Source organism: Lonchura striata, chromosome 3, assembly GCF_050655825.1.
Source record: "Lonchura striata isolate lonStrDom1 chromosome 3, ASM5065582v1, whole genome shotgun sequence".
Taxonomy (NCBI): Eukaryota; Metazoa; Chordata; class Aves; order Passeriformes; family Estrildidae; genus Lonchura; species Lonchura striata.
Genome location: NC_140705.1, coordinates 2,870,981 through 2,887,655, shown reverse-complemented (window position 1 = coordinate 2,887,655; position 16,675 = coordinate 2,870,981). Strand labels below are relative to the sequence as shown.

General features: G+C 41.8%; 1 protein-coding gene across 2 annotated transcripts in view; it reads right to left on the bottom strand.

Moving 5' to 3' along the window:
- MSRA (methionine sulfoxide reductase A) overlaps window positions 1–16,675 on the bottom strand; it is a 226,277-nt gene that overhangs the window by 140,924 nt on the left and 68,678 nt on the right. Inside the window, exons 3-4 of one of the 2 annotated variants that reach the window (XM_085574370.1) lie at window positions 14,186–14,402; window positions 4,055–4,123 (exon numbers count right to left, since the gene is read on the bottom strand). In XM_085574370.1, coding sequence (XP_085430496.1) covers window positions 4,055–4,123; window positions 14,186–14,402 — 286 coding nt within the window. The remainder of the gene's footprint in view (window positions 1–4,054; window positions 4,124–14,185; window positions 14,403–16,675) is intronic. The other variant, XM_031504479.3, reaches the window with a different exon arrangement.

Sequence of the window (16,675 nt, the reverse complement as noted above, 5' to 3'; positions counted from 1 at the left end):
CCTACATTTTAGAAGTGTTGTAATTACAAATCTGAGCTAGTGCCAGATTTCACTGGAGGTAAATAAGAGCCCTTCTATGCACACACCATATGCAGGATGCTTTCTGTTCGAGAAATCAGGTGACACAGAAATTTTATGGAACACAGAGGTGCTCTGGGATAAACCGGAGTCTTGCACCAGCAGCAGTTGATAATGAAAAGGAGTGCTGAAAATTCAACAGAAACCTGATCAGAAACATCTCTGAGCATAATTTGCTTGCCCATGGCAGGGGGCTGCAATGAGATCTTTAAGGTTCCTTCCAGCCCAAACCATTCCATGATGATAATGCAGAAGTGCATTTAAACGTGTTTAAAATATGCAAGAGTTGCAATGGTTCTGAGGAAAATACTAATTTCTTGAATTCATGAATGTTCTGCAGCTCTCAGGCATTTGGGGTTTTTTTACCCAAATAAGTAAGTATTAAAATAAGTAAATAAGTTGAATAAGCAATTCAAATAAAGTAATTCAAAACTTATTCAATTAAATAAGTTTAATTTAGACCCTAAACTGCTTCTTTTCAAAACATTATCACCTCCCCCTTTATATATATTCATATTTTGAGTTTTGATTAGGTTTGGGGCCAAAATCAGTCTCTTAAGAAAAATACTTTTAACTGAATATATCCATGGCCATGAAACTTCCAAGAAAATAATCCAAGAAAACTTTCTGGACAGGCATTTATTGAAGGGCTTCTACTTTATCATTCATAACACAAACATGTAACATCAAGTTTCACGTGGTCCATGGAAACACAGAACCCCAGAATGGTTTGGGTTCAAGGGACCTTGAAGACCACCCAGTTCCAACCCCTGCCACTGTCCCAAGTAGCTCCAAGCCCCATCCAGCCTGGTCTTGAACACTCCAGGGATGGGGAGTCCACAACTTCTCCGGGCAGCAGTCAAGGAATTTGGGAATAGGTTTCAGGGAATTTCTGAGGCAGCATTCCAGTGTCTCCAGTCAGACTGTGCCTGTGCACATCGTGTTCCCCTAGTGCTTTAATCTGAGCTGGGAGTTGGATTACGAGGTCACAGGATGGGGGGCACGAAAAGATTTCCATTAAAGAATCACCCTCACCCTCGAAACGTGGCTTTTTTTCCCCACTGTAGATACAAGGACACATTTCTTTATCCTTATGAACAATAAGTGCACCTCCAGCAGCTGGGTGATGCTGAACAGACAACAGGAGAGTCTCAAGATAATTAAAATAATCCTTTGAAACCTGTGAGGTTCTGCTACGGATGGGAAAGCTGCAGGAACAATGCCCTGAGTACATTCACCTTGTCCCTCGATCCAAACAAGCAGTCACACCATCAAATAAATAATGCACCATTAGGAAGAGCATCTTGAGGAGGTTTTGCATGAGAGGGAGCTGTGGAATGAAATCCAACTGCGTTTTGCAGCAGGTGGTGTTTACAACCCTGCATTATATTTTATTCTGCTGGTTTATCGGTGCCTCTAAAACTATCCAAGCAACAGGAAAATTCAGTACAAATTGGCTGTCCCTAGACAACCAGCTTTTGGGTTTTGCAGATCTTTTTGAGCAATCACAGGATGGGTCAGGTTGGAAGGGAGCACAGTGGGGTCGTCTGGTCCAACTCCCTGCTCCAGCAGGGTCATCCTGGAGCACAGGGCACAGGATTGTGTCCAGATGGGTCTGGAATAACCCCAGTGAGGGAGCCTGGAATAACCCCAGTGAGGGACAATCCACACCCTCTCCCTAGGCAGGGAGAAGGATCTCTTCTGAAGTAACTCCTGCTCTTCCCTGTGAATCCCAAGGATTCTGGAAGAGGGGTGTGAAAATCCTCTCTTGGTGAGGTGGAGTCAGAAACTCAACCAGCTCAGGCTCTCTCCTGAGCTTACAGAGTCCCAGCATACAAAGAACTTGCTGTTAACGGGATCACACATGGATAGGATGAGCAATAATCCCAGGAGAGGAATTGCTAACTGATCATTTTCTTCTGGTGTTTTTTTTAGAATCACAGAATGGTTCCGTTTGGAAGGGACCTTAAAGCTCATCCAGTTCCATGGGCAGTGACACCTTCCACTACTCCAGGTTGCTCCAAGCCTCATCCAACCTGGCCTTTTATTCCCATTCACACGGGTTGGAGGGGGGAAAATGAACCACAGTTCCCTTTTCCCATCCCACCTCCCAGACTGGGATGCCAATGCCAACAAATTCCAGGGATTATCATCAGAGTTGTGTTTGTGCACTATTCCAGTGCAGGTCTAATAGCAAAAATCAGGATGTGCAGGTTTTCTGTTCCTTCACAGCAGAGATGGCACCAGCCTGAGCTTTCACCACTTAAGCCCAACATTTGTAATCACAGCCTTGTGGAAAATCTAGGGCAATTGAAAAAGAATGGAAGTTCCCAGGCTTGATAGGAATGTTACAGAGTTCCACAGGAATGCTTCAAAGTGTGCTGTCTAATAAGGTTTTGCACTTTTCCAACTAAATTCTGTTTCTTTCTGTGATTTTTTACAAATTGTGTACAACAATAGAACCAACACCCATCACAAACACTGAAAATCTCATCTCATCATGACACACAAAATTTTAAAAACCCAAAAGGAGTTTATTTTTTTTTAAATATCTTAAGAGCACAGACTTCATCAATATTAGACTGTACCAGAACCCTCTGATGCTTCCTGCTGTAAGAAATTCAAAGAAGAATCTCTGAATCCATCTCAGCCTTGGAGCTTAAAAGGTTAAAATCCGTTTGCTCCAAAAGAAAGTTATGAAACAATCACTCATTCCACCACTCCAAGGATTTGTCTATGTTCCCAAAATCCACAGAGAAGGAGACACCGACAGAAAAGCAACACGGGGTTGGAGGAACTCTGAAGAGAATTTGAATAAATCATGTTGGAAACTGAAAGGTAACACCCACAAACCATTTCTCCTCTTCATCCATGAAACTACACTAACATTAATACCACAGGAAAGATGACACTCACCAAGATTTTTTGCCATCATCAATATAAAAGATCATTTTTGGAGTATTAAATTAATGTGTATCAAGGAGTGATTTAATATTTATTTCAGCATCACAGACAGAAAAACATTTAATAGGATATAATACATTTCCTAAGGCACTTGGACCATCCTGCACAGGTTAGTAGAGAAATATATCCTTTGTAAACAACTCAGTTGTATCAAAACACCATTAGGAAATTTTTCATTCTCTGTAGCAATAAATTTTAATAATAACTCCCATAGAAATCCACTTCTTTCTTCCCAGTAAATACCAAAGTCTTGCCTTACATCAGCACATCCCAAAATGAGAACTCTGACAATTCCCAGGTTTGGGTAAATTCCAGATCTTGGCTGGAAAATAGCACTTTTGATCCATTTTAGGATGTTTATTACTTCCAGAAGTAATTAATTTCTCTGGAGAAATAAATTTTCAAGTCTTCAAAATGGGCTCAAAGAATGACATTTTCATAGAAAAGAGATTATATATAGAGAAAGCAAACTTCTTCTCTTTTCCAGCTGGCCCCTTCTCCAGCTCTGATGGCCCCCGACAGGAATTCCACAGGACTATTCACAAGGTCAGGCACAAACCAGCAGGTTTGCTTTGGGACATGTAAATAGTGACAACCCCCCAAATCCAGGAGTTCCCAAACAGCTGGAGTCCCTTGCATGGTTTAAAGGGTGGAGAATCATGGATCATCTTCAGAATTTTGTTTAAACTAATGAATGATCTTAGACAAATTATCATGCATTAAAAAGCTATTATTTTGGAATTTCTTGGGAACAAAATACAGAATTTACTTTTTTTTTTAAGAAAAAAAAATAGTGTTTTTCTTTATATGGAAATTACATATATATTGGAAATTACATATATATATGGAAATTACATATATAATGGACATCTCCAAAATGCCTTGTGGCTACTGGAAAATGGCAGGAGCAGCCCAGATTCTGAAACTCGAAGAAGCCAGGCTGAAATTAAGAAATTTGGAATGCAGCAAGACCACAGAGTTTTGAGCTTTTATTTTCAAACTGATGCCTTACCAAACAGAGCCATCTGTGTTCCCTCTGGGAAAGGTTCAACCATTCTGTTCCCATTGACATGATGTTTATCTAGAAGGAAAAAAAAAAAAAATACAAGTTAAAATGTGATAGAGTATTTGCTTTGCATAAAATCAATTGTCTAGTTCTCACAGATCCATTGAAATCTGAACAATTCCCATGGGCAGGGACAACTTCCACTGTCCCAGGCTGCTCCAAGCCCTGTCCAGCCTGGCCTTGGACACTTCCAGGGATCCAGGAGCAGCCACAGCTTCTTTTTGGAAACCTGTGCCAGGGTTTCCCCGCCCTCACAAGGAATAATTCCTTCCCAATATCCCACCCACCCCTGCCCTCTTGTAGTTCCAAACCTTTTCACTGCCATCCTCACATTCATTTTTTGCTGCTAAGGCACATTTTGAACAACAGCAGCAAAAAACGAAACTGCCTGAATTCAAAATACAACCTTCCGTTCACAAAATATTTCCCAGGGAGAAAATCAAGATGTTTTCTCAATGCATGCATTATTTTAATTCCTTCAGTCCTGATGATGGTGAGGAGTAAACCAGGTCAGATAAGGAATGTGGGCTCACTTGTGAATTCTCTGGAAACAATATTTCTCATTAGCAGGGAGGCACATTCCTAATCCCAGCTGGCATCCAACATTTGCCAACAGTCAGTGAGAAGGGAAAATCAGGGTTATCTGCAAGTGGAGCAAGAGGTGCCACGAGTCAATTGGTGGCATTTAGGAAAATTGATTATCCTGTGCCTCAGGAGAGAGGCTTTGGGAAGAAAATTGTTGGGAAGCTCCAGAGCGGGAATAACATGAGCAAGGTTTCAACCTCGTTAGCTGTAGCTGGTATTCCCAACATGATCTACAGCCACAGGAGAGGAGTGAACAGTCAGAAAAATTATGGAACATCTTGTAAGATCAAATAAACTAACCCTGCCCTCACCCTGATAGCTGCCTTCATTTACAGAGTGAGTGACATCCATGATGTATGAAGCAGTTATCATTTCAAATGGCCAGGCTTTCAATATATTAAAATTAAAATTAAACTTTCAGAGGTGAGACAGGCTTGAATGAAAGTAATATTTTCAGAGTTCCCAAGTTGTCTCCCAATGTCTTCATACTTTAATTTCTAAGATCTCAGCCAGATAAAATGATTCATTTTCTTGTCATTCATACTTTGGCTCACTATTTTTTCCAGTATTTCCGTCACAGATGCATTAAATAGTAAAATATAAACCAAAAAACCACCAAATTTAAAAGGACCTCAACAAAATACACATTCAACCTTAGGAAGAAAGTAATAACACCTAAATAACAATGTATAAGTAACAGCAACTCTCCCCAAGGAGAACTAAAGAATGTCCTATTTTGGGATGTTTTACTGAATAGTTTTCCATGTAAAAATATTTTAACTCTCACCTACAAATTGGATTGACTAACTACAGAAAATCAGGAATTGGAAAAACAATAGGACTATCCCTGTATCTTGCCAACAGAAAGAATAAATTATTTTTCCAAGCTCATTGTCATTCCAGAGACAAGGCACTGCAGTAAGTAGGATAAAACCTGGTTTTACAGAGCAACGGAGAGATTTCCAATGAGCACTGGACTGGCTGTGGGCTCACTGCAGCTTCCTGGGGCTGAAAACAGCACATTCCACCCAAATACTGTCAAATTATGGAGTTAATCCATTAATGGGTGCAGAAAAGCTGAATTAGAAGGACATGGATCATCAAATCCCAGAATAGTTTGGCTGGAAGGGATCTTAAAGTTCATCCAGGCCCACCTCCTGCCATGGGCAGGAGCACCTTCCACTATCCCAGGCTGCTCCAAGCCCTATCCAGGCTGGCCTGGAATCCTTCCAGGGATGTCTCTGTATCATTTTTTTTATCTCCTTGGTCCTCAGGGTTCCGAAGTAAAGCTAAGGAATAGATCTTTACTTTTATGTCATTGATATTCACACAGTCAGAATTTTCATGAACATAAATTCACGAACCACTTCTCAAAACTTCCAAACGCTGCTCCATCATCAACTGCCAAAACTCTAAATTTTCCAAACCAATCCTGAGAGATTGCTGCGACACACTTTGCTCCCTGCTGAACAGAAGCAGTAGGAGCTGAAAGCAACACAGATCCTGGAGGACCTGACATTCAGCTTCAGCTTCAGGCAAAGTCTGCTTCAGACAGGTGCAGTGTCTGCCCTGTGCTCCTTAGAATTTCGTGATTTTAACAGAAATAATCTTTCACAGATCCAAAATGCATGGAAAGATGATAAAAAGGAACTAAACAGATGCTCAATATTTCTTAGGCTTTACTGAGTTTTTGCACTTGTCACTGCATAGTTTCTAACATGGTCCCACAGCAGCCTTTGGCTAAAGAGTCACTGACTGCGGGTGAAGTTCTGTCCACACATGGATTATCATGGAATCGTGGAATGGTTTGGGAAGGAACCTTAAAGATCATCTAACCATCTAAAAAATCCAAAGCCTTCCATGGGCAGGAACAGTGTCCCAGGTTGATCCAAATCCTGTCCAACCTGGCCTTGGACACTTCCCAGGCATCCAGGGGCAGCCACAGCTTCTCTGGGCACCCTGTGCCAGTGCCTCACCACCCTCACAGCCAAGAATTCCTTCCCAATATCCCATCTCTTCCTGCCCTCTGGCAGTGGAAAGCCATTCCCTGTGTCCTGTCACTCCATCCCCAGTCCCTCTCCAGCTCTTCTGGAGCCCCTTTAGGCACTGAAAGGGGCCCTGAGCTCTCCCTCCATCCTTCTCCAGGTGAACACCCCCAGCTCTCCCAGCCTGGCTCCAGAGCAGAGGGGCTCCAGCTCTTGGAGCATCTCCATGGATTCCTCTGGTCTCTCTCCAGCAGCTCCACGTCCTCCTGCTGTTGGCCCGAGGGCTGGGGCAATTCTGCAGGTGAGGTCTCACGAGGCCAAGTAGAACCATCTCCCTCCCTGCTGCCCTCACCATGAGTCTGTACCACTGAACCACTCAAAGAGAGACAGAGTCTTATCTACAAACTATCCAAGAGATAATTAGCCAGCTGAAATCATGTTTGATCCTATCCCAGCAATTTATCAGCATGGACAATCAATCGAGTTCCAATGCCCAGACCTGTTCTCTGGCACATTTTAATTTGTTAGGTTACATTTTATTTATCCTCCCTGTTCCATGGGTTGATGATATCACACCCGTGATAGATAAATTTAACAGTGCAATATGTTCAAATGGAAAAGTTCTGTAAAAAATATTTCCTTTCAAACTAGCCTGACTTAAGTTCTAACCAATTTTACAAGTCCAGGGAAATTTAAAGAACTCAGGGTTAAAACACCCCCAATCATTTAATGAATATAATTTCTCTTTTTGTAGACCCAAATGAAGATGCTTTAAAAAGGTTGGGCTTTCAGAGAATGCTGATACAGCAGTGAATGAAAATCAGGAATTTTCTGGTCTCAAAATATTCAATCTCTAGCCATCACAGCAAAGATTTGAGAACATTTAAATTCTATTAACAAGAGATTCATATGTTCTTCATATTTGTCTTTTGATTTTTTTAAGCCATTAGGGAATATTTAGATTACATATCCAAACTTGTTTTATCAGAGCAGCCAGAAAGTTATTATTTTTAAATGAAAACTGAGATTCTCGCATAATCAAATTAATCCAGGAGTAGGGGTCATATTTATATGCAAGGACTGTTAATTTTCCATGGTAAGTACAGCCAGGAATTGAATTGAAAATAGCTGATTAACCAATTACCAGGAGCCTCCTCCATCTCCTGAAGCTCAGCCATGGTGGGAAGGGGGGAGAGGAGGAGGAAAAGGGATGGGAACATCCCAAAGCAAATCAGCTGCTACTTGAAGGATTCCTTTCCCCTTTCTTTTTTGCCTTTTCTTACATTTTTTCTACATTTCCAATCACACCACCACGGTGCAGCAAATGGGCTACTGAGGGGTTGGGAATCTGGGAGAAAAAACAGATCAGGGAACATAAGAATTTTCTTAAGCAGTTATAAAAGTGATCTCTTAGGTTATTATTTGCAAAAGTGGAATATAAGACATAATGTAACTTAATTATATTTCATTCACTTGCTTTATGAACAGGGATCTGACCTTGGTTTGTGCTTGTGCCTGAATAAATGAACTGATTCTAGGAACTTTTAGGCTCCAGAATTTCTCTTCACTTTTCACTTGTGAAAGCCACATTTGGCCAGTACATCTGTAAAACAGGTCCTTCATTTATAGGCCTAAGTACCTTCAAGCCTGATTTCTTAAACTTAAGGATGTTTATTTATTTTTTCACTAACCCAAGATATATTTCCCTAAAGGAAGGGTTTAATTCTCTAAAAATGTACCTGATGCATGTGCCAGGAGGAGTCACACACGTCTCATGTACCAAATTATGCCAAAAATGAGGATTTGGTAAATTGTGCAAGGATGGGATTGTTCCAAATCCTCACTAATTCAAACAGAGAGTGAAATAATTCGCTTTATTAGTATCCATCCCCTCTCCCAAGTTCTCCTGGACACCAGAAAATGCTTTTGGGGTAGTTTCACAATGGTCTGCAAAGGACAAAGGAAAAGTTTGGTTGTTGAAGACTGCAGGAAGTGCTTCTGAAGGAATAGGAATTACCTGCTAAATGCCCCCTTTTCCAGCCTAAACTAAGACCCTCCAATTTCTTCTTGTTCCTGAAGGTGGAATCTGAATTTCAAATTCTAGGATTTCAAAAACTACAAAAAAATGGAGAAAACAAAAGCTGGAAATCAAAGATTTACTGGGGCTCTTGGAGGACTAAAGAGAGGCACACAAGATAGATGTGTGTGCCTCCTTGAGTGGGGATGAGATTTTTAATTTATGGCAAAATTTCATCCATAAATCCTTCCTAGCTGGTGATGAAACAGAAGCTCTTCCTCCTTTTCAGGTCTAGTTCAACAAGCAGAACTGTCAGTTCTAAAAGCTCCTGTGCAATGAGGAAAACCTCCTGTCATCTCAGATGAACTCTCAAGTGTTACAGTTCAAATCCCTTTGTCTCCCAAAGGATATTTTCAGCACAGAGACATTGATCCCCAATCCTGGTCATTTATGTCTCCACCCCTGATGAGTCTTTTGTATCCTCAGCATTGGCAAAGAGATGGTGAACAGGATCTGCTGGGTTTCTTTCACCTCTCCCTTCTCCAGTTCCATCCTCCATCAGGAGAGATCAGCTGTCAGCTCATCACCAATTAAAAGGAGAGGTGGCTATGTCACAGCAACTCAACAATTTGAATTTTGAATTATTCGAATTATTGGACCCACAGCTCTTTGTAGTATTGTGGTGCTGTCCTCACATGAGGGATCCTAGCTATTATTTAACAAACCCTGATGTCACTCCATGGAATGTAATGATCACAAATGTTGTTGAAAAATATGTAAGTTTATTTATCAAAACAGCTCAGGAAAGGAAGAGTGGCAGCTGAAACCAGTTTGGAAATGTATTCTGGAGATGATGTCCCACAATGTGACACACTGTGCTCTCTGCATCCAGGCCATCAAACAGATTGGGACATGGGAACTGATTGATGGCATGGAATGTGATGTGTCCTAGCACAGAGTGTCAGCTCAGCCTCCAAAACACACAGGCTCCTCAAAAAACAGAGATGCTGCTTAATGAACAAAGGCCAGAGATCACACACTGGGTTTGTTCTGCAGCTCCTTCCAGGAAATGGACCAAGAGTGAAAGGAAAATGAGTTTTTTGAATGAAAATGAATAAATTTTTTAAAAAGAGGGTGGTGGAGGTGCAGAGGAGGAGAAATAGCTGTTGTCAAATTCCCAGTCCCCTGGGGTAGAGGTACTGGGGACTGGGGGAGTGAATTCATGGCAGCTGGGACAGAGGAACAGGGTCTGAGAGTAAAATATGAGGATCAGGGATAAATTTGGGGTATGAATAAAGGAAAGTGTCCTGGAATGTACAGTAACATTTCCAGGAGCTGGGAAAGGGGCTCAGGCTGGAGAAAAGGAGGCTCAGGGGGACCCTGTGGCTCTGCACCACTCCTGACAGGAGGGACAGCCAGGGAGGTCGGGCTCTGCTCCCAGAGAAAAGGGACAGGATGAGTGGAAATGGCCTCAAGATGCACCAGGGGAGGTTTAGGTTGGATATTGGGAACAATTCCTTCTGGAAAAAGGGCTGTGCAGCCCTGGCACAGCTGCCCAGGACAGGGGGGGATTCCCCATCCCTGGAGAGATTTAAAAGCCCTGTGGATGTGGCACGTGGGGACACGGATCATTGGTGGCCTGGGCAGTTGGGAATGGTTGGACTCAGCAATCTCTAAGGCTCTTCCAACCCAAACAATTGTGGGATTGTGAGATTATGGGACTTGCCCACACACAAAGTCTATGAGGCCCAGATAAAGGTGACCCATCACAGCCTGACTGTGACCACACATTCTGCTTGATCTGTTCTCTGACTCTGTAGGTGCTGAATTTTGGAGGTTTGAGGTACAAAAATTAAGGCTAAATTAAGTATTCTTAAACTTGGACCCTTGCACTTGGCTTTCATCTTCCACACTGGACCTACATCTGAGTATTCAGCCTTGAATCCTCCTGTACTCTGGAAAGAACAAGACACTTGTGTGGTGATTCATTTGACATACTGTTTTCTTCAGAATAAAACCAATCATACTTAAAAATGTCACTTTCTGAACACAGATTATAAAGAAAGAAGTGACAAACTTGGATGAATTCCACTTATACCCCTGCAGTAATATCACTGAGATTCAGGATCTGTTCAGGGGAAGGATTATACATACCTGTGTGTACACAAATATTTATTAAAACACTGCCTCAACACCAATGGAGATTATGTGTTATGAACCAGAACAGCAACAGTAAAATACATTATCAAAATAGCATAGGAAACAATGGCAGAAGAAAATAATGACACCAACCAAAAGGAATCAGGATTGTGTAAGAATCCTGTCTAGAAGGGCTGCTAGATCAAAAAGAAAACATGGCTGTATGAGATACACAAAGTAATAAACTCCTGTGGTATTTTTGAGACTGTGGCATCATTTCATTTCCCAAAAACCTAGTTCATGGAGTTCTGTCATAACATAACAAGCAGTTCTCATTTTTAAAACTTATTCTTTTTAACCTTCCATAGAAGCTGTGGCTGCCCCATCCTGGAAGTGCCCAAGGCCAGGCTGGATGGGGTAATACAAAAGAAAATAATAAAAATACAGACACCTTCCACTATCCCAGGTTGCTCCAAGTCCTGTTCAGCTTGGCCTTGGATATTTTCAGGGATAGGAAGTCTTAAAATTTCCTAAAATATAAAACTGAAAAGAAAAATAGAAGAGCCTTAAAGCTGAAACAGAGCCTGGCATTGAGTTACCCACCTACCACGGACTATCCAGGCCATCTCTGCCATTCCTGCTTTTCATGGAGCCTCTTATGACAGGAACTGAATGAAGGTGATAAAATACAACTGGATTTACTTCATAATTACAGACAGCACCTCTCAAAACCCCACTCGAAACCCTTACATTAACCAGCTTGGGTAAGAATGGCATCAGACAGGCTGGAAAACCAAGAGATCCAAACAAAGGATGGTGATAAACAGAGCGTAAGGGAGCGGGAGGAGATGTCCAGCGGGGTGTGGCGAGCAGGGTTGTTAAGCTTGGGTTTATTTAGCAGCTTTATTAATGATCCTGACCAAGGGGTGAAAAGCACATGAATAAAACATGTCCTGGATGCTCATCTGGAGCATGGTGTGTACACCGTGAAAAATGGGAAGCAGCACAAAGCCCTGGGCAGGAATTCCAGAATGGAGCACGGAGAGAGGCAAAGCAGCTCCAGGAACACTCTGTTCTCCTGTTATGGAATATAAGTTTGCATCCCATAATTATTGAGGAAAAAACTATCTACAAAGGGCAGGAGCCACCTGAGGGAAGGCATGAAGATTCATGGGAGAAATAAACTTTTATAAACTGTGGAAAGCCATGGGCTGGGGTCTGATATCTGCTGGTCATTGAATTCCTGACACAGCTCAGTTCAGTATCTCCTCATTTGGGAATCAGCACCAGAAATGCCAAATTCTAGGGAGGCCTCTGCAATACAAAACAATGTAGATCTAAAAAAATCCTCTCCCAACTGCTTTTAATCATATCGTTTATTTACAATTTCCTTTCACAGACTAATATTTACATAAATAACCTCCTAAGTGCGACTTTGATTTAGACTGCTCCCTTTTTGAGGGCTCACTCTGAGAGCAGTTAAGCCTCATGGCACGTAACACCAATGAGTTGGTATTGATTTTTATGTCCATGGCTTCTCAAAATGAGACTCAAGATAATTTCTGCTGGACATTCACACCCATGATCAAAGTGGGAAAGGCCCTTAGAAATTTGTGGCTGGTTGTGAATTTGTAGACAAAGTGCAGAGCTGTGTTGTTTCAAATCTTTAATTACATATATGGAGATTGGAACTGGACCATCTTCAAAGTCCTTTCCAAACCAAACCATTCTAGGATTCTACAATTCTATGATATTAAAACTTCACAACATCCCAGAAAGGTATTTCTGGGCAGATTATACCAGTAAGACAATGGCAGATTAAAGAACCTCACAACACCATTGGTAAAACATTTCCTGATTCATAAGGCCTTTATTCCAAAGGGTTTGTCCAATTCCCTCTCCAGCTACTTGGAAAAATGTGCTTACTGGGCTAATAAAACCCAGTGGAGGGAATTCAAGAGTCACTCTCTATTAATGAGTTAACATCACTCAGTCACCTACAATTTAATTTTTCTGAGGCCCTGAGATTTTAATTTGGGTAATACTTCTATTAATTACAATGTCTAATAACAATGTCAACTTCAGGCATCTGTTAAAAACATGTAATGTTAATTTATTGGAAAATCTCCAGCAGTGCTCAATTAAAATGTTCCCCAGTTAAGCCAATGCATATGATTTGTCATGAAAAGCAAAATGAGATACAGTTAGCAAAAATAACAGCAAATTCCAAACAATAAGTTTTGAGTTGCAGATTGACCAAATTCAAGATGCAAAACTTTTTATTAGGTGGCAGAACAAGAATTTTTGGAATCAGGATAGTCTCACATTGGCTTAGGAGACTTGCTCTAGCACCTATAGGAAATATTTAATAGAATCATGGAATGGTTGAGGTTGGGATAGACCTTAAATCAACCTCTTCCACCATCCCAGGTTGCTCCAAGCCCTGTCCGACCTGGCCTTGGACACTTCCAGAGATCCAGGGGAAGCCACAGCTTCTCTGGGCAACCTGTGCCAGGGCCTCACCACCCTCACAGGGAACAATTCCTTCCCAAAATCGCATCAAGGCTTGCCCCCTGGCAGTGGGAAGCCCTTTTCCATCCTCTTGTAAGCATTCCATCCCCACTTTTCTTTTAGGTTCCCTCCAGGTACTGGCAGGTGCCACAATTAGGTCACTCCAAAGCTTCTCTTTTCCAGGCTGAACAATCCCAATTCCCTCAACCTTTTTTATGCTGAACATTGCAGAAAGTATGTATTAACCTTCCCTTATTAGATTTTTCCTCCTGCAAATTCAGTTTTATATCAGAAGACGTTTTTCGTGTTCTTTAAATTATTTAGATTCACCGAGGCCTGTATCTGCCAGGGTGGGTTTTGCAATTTTTAAATAGACTTTGTAGCAGAATTAAACTGAGACGTCCCACTATCATTCCCTCCCCACACATCCCCACCGCTCCATCCACCGGGATTTAAGGCTCCACAAATCCACGGCAGCGACGGCCAGCCTTGTTTTAGCGACGCGTCCCAATTCCCACCATCCCTCCAAACCCTGCTGCCGCTCCCTTTTGCCTCGTGATAGAGTATCTCCCTCGCACACGTTCCCACCCCGGGGCAGATTATCTGCCCGGGGCTTGCACCAGGCTCCCGTCAGCTGTCACGGCACGGATGAGCGCCAACGCTCCGGTGCCTCGTCGCCCCTGGCCCCGCTGACAATGATAAATGACCAGCCCCGACGCTCCGCTGAGCCTCCCAATCTGCTCCAGCCTTTTTCCTGGCGATTTCCCCCCTCGGCACAGCGAAGGGAAACCGGGAGAGCCAAGCTGGGCTTTGTTGAGAAAAAGGGAATTGGGATTTTACCGCTTGAAGCAGCTCAGAAGCTGATGGCAAAATGAAGGTGGGAGCGGTGTTACCAAGCACTGGTTTGGGTTTGTGCGGCCAGGTTCGCTCACACAGATGATCCTTAATGTCCATTCCAAACCAAACCATTCTATAATTCCATGATTTCATGAAGATTCCAGAGCTTTCCCCCACATCCAGCAGAGCCAATGTATGTACAGGGCCAGCGGCGCCAGGCCTGCAGGAGAATTGGCCAAATGAACAAAAATTATTAAAGAAATAATTCATTATTGCCAATGTAGCACCTAATTTCACTTTCATTTTCCAGGGAATCCAGTAGCCAACGAATTTCACTCCTCTGAGGAAGAAAACAACCTCATCCAGCCTGGTAAGGGCTGACTATGTTATGATATGGAGTGGATGGGGAAGGGATTATAATAAAAAACATTTCTAAAGTGAAATGGGAAGTAAATACCCCAATTCTAAAAAATTATGATGACTTCATTGTGAGCAGCTGATACAGTTTAAGGCTGATATTCTATTTCTTAGTGATGATAATTGCAAAATAAAATATATCATAAGCAACAAATTTTTCACTTTTACCTTAAGCCAAATAAATAATTCCAAAATTTAAGGTTCAATCTCTGTTTCTTTACTGAAGCTGTGACCATCAAAAACCAAAGCAGCCACCAACCACTAGAAAACTGCATCTACAGGATCCATCCTGAAGGGATGGCTCACAGCAAACTCCCAGTTCCCATTTTGCACCTTCCCAAGTGTGCGAGTGATTTAGGATGGGATGCAAAAGAGGATTTGAAATGAAGGAGGGTGAGTTTGGCTGCTCAGAAAAACTCAGTAAGAGACACAAGATCTCAGAGGGAGCCAGGGTTTGGCACTGAACCACAGAATCATGGAATTGGGTCCGCAGAATATCCTGAGTGGGAAAGGATCATGAATTCCAACTCCTGGCCCTGCCCAGGACACCTCAACAATCCCACCCTGTGCTTGGGAGTGCTGCCCAAACGCTCCTTGAGCTCCGCCAGCCTTGGAGCCGTGAGCAATTCAGGCAATCTAAAATCAGGTTTCAGCTCTGAACTTCCTTCTGAACAAGGTTTTCTCCCACTCTCTGCGTCTCCATTGGCTGTGGAACAAGAAACATGGGAGATTTTACTCCCTCGTGCTAAAATTAGCTTCTTTCCGTTCAATTCTATGAATAGCCCCACAAATTGCAGCGGATTTCAGCTGAAAATGAGGATTTATTCTGAAAATCATCAAAATTAACATCTCAACATCTTATGGCAAGAGAGATAAACAAATAAAGCATGGAGTGTTGTAGGCTGGAAATTCTAAACATGATTCATCTCATCCTAAAGCCATCAGCTAAAATATTCCAATCATTCCTTGAGGACATTCATCCTGCTGTGATGTGATGCAGCCAGGGGTGACTGGCCTGGGGTGAGATTGGCCAAAGGAATCCAACATTTTTTATTATTTGTAAAGAAGTGATTTGTCATCTCCAATGCAGCACCTAATTTCATTTCCGTTTTCTGGGGAATCCTGTATTTCCAACAAATTTCACTCCTCTGAGGAAGAAAACAACCCCATCAAGCCCAGTAAGGGCTGCATTATTATGTGTTAGTTGAACCCCAAAATTTATTATTTTAGTAGACAAAATTCCATAAGTAACAGTGAATCCACTTTCCTTACATAACAGAAATCCAACTTTTCTCTCAATCAAGAAATATAAAGTACTCATACCCAAATCCACAGCCCATTCCTTTTTTCCTAAAAGTTTCCTCCTTTTATTAATAAAGGTCTAATTAATAAAGTGCCTTGTTTAGAAGTTTCACATTCTTCCCAGTCTTTTTTTTGCTCTGAACAATCGTAATAACATTTAAATCTTCAGATATGTCATACAATGAACTTACTGATAAACTGAGCTAATGCTTGTGGCTTCATGCCAGCCAAAGCAGATTTTTGGGACACAAAAGAGATGTAGGGGTTCTTAACAATTTTTTCCTTCCTAAAATGACAAAACTGATGATGGTTTTAGTCCTTCAATGTGTCTTGATTTACCAGAAATAAACATAACAAAGTGCTCTGAGTTTTTAAAGCCTATTTAACAGAAAATCACAACAGTTCTACAATTTTTTTACCCTTCTGTTGCTGAAACAGTGTCACAAATGTGAAAATGTGACTCCAATTTTGCAGATTTTTCTTGCCTCAGCTGCAGCTTCTGGTGCTGCAGAATCAAGGACGCTTTCCCACAATGATTCAACAGCTCCCATTGAACTGATGGCAGCTTATCCTGAGAGCTCAGCACTTAATATTGTAGGATCTTTCCCAAAACTGGCTCCTGGGTATTATTACAACCGGTATTCAAGGAAAATAATTGGATTTTAACAGGGTTGGTGCACATTTAATCACATAACCAAGAAAACCTTCCTCGTGATGAGGTTCAAGTTTCTTTCTCAGCTACAACTTCTCACAAATTATCCACGTGCCAAGTTT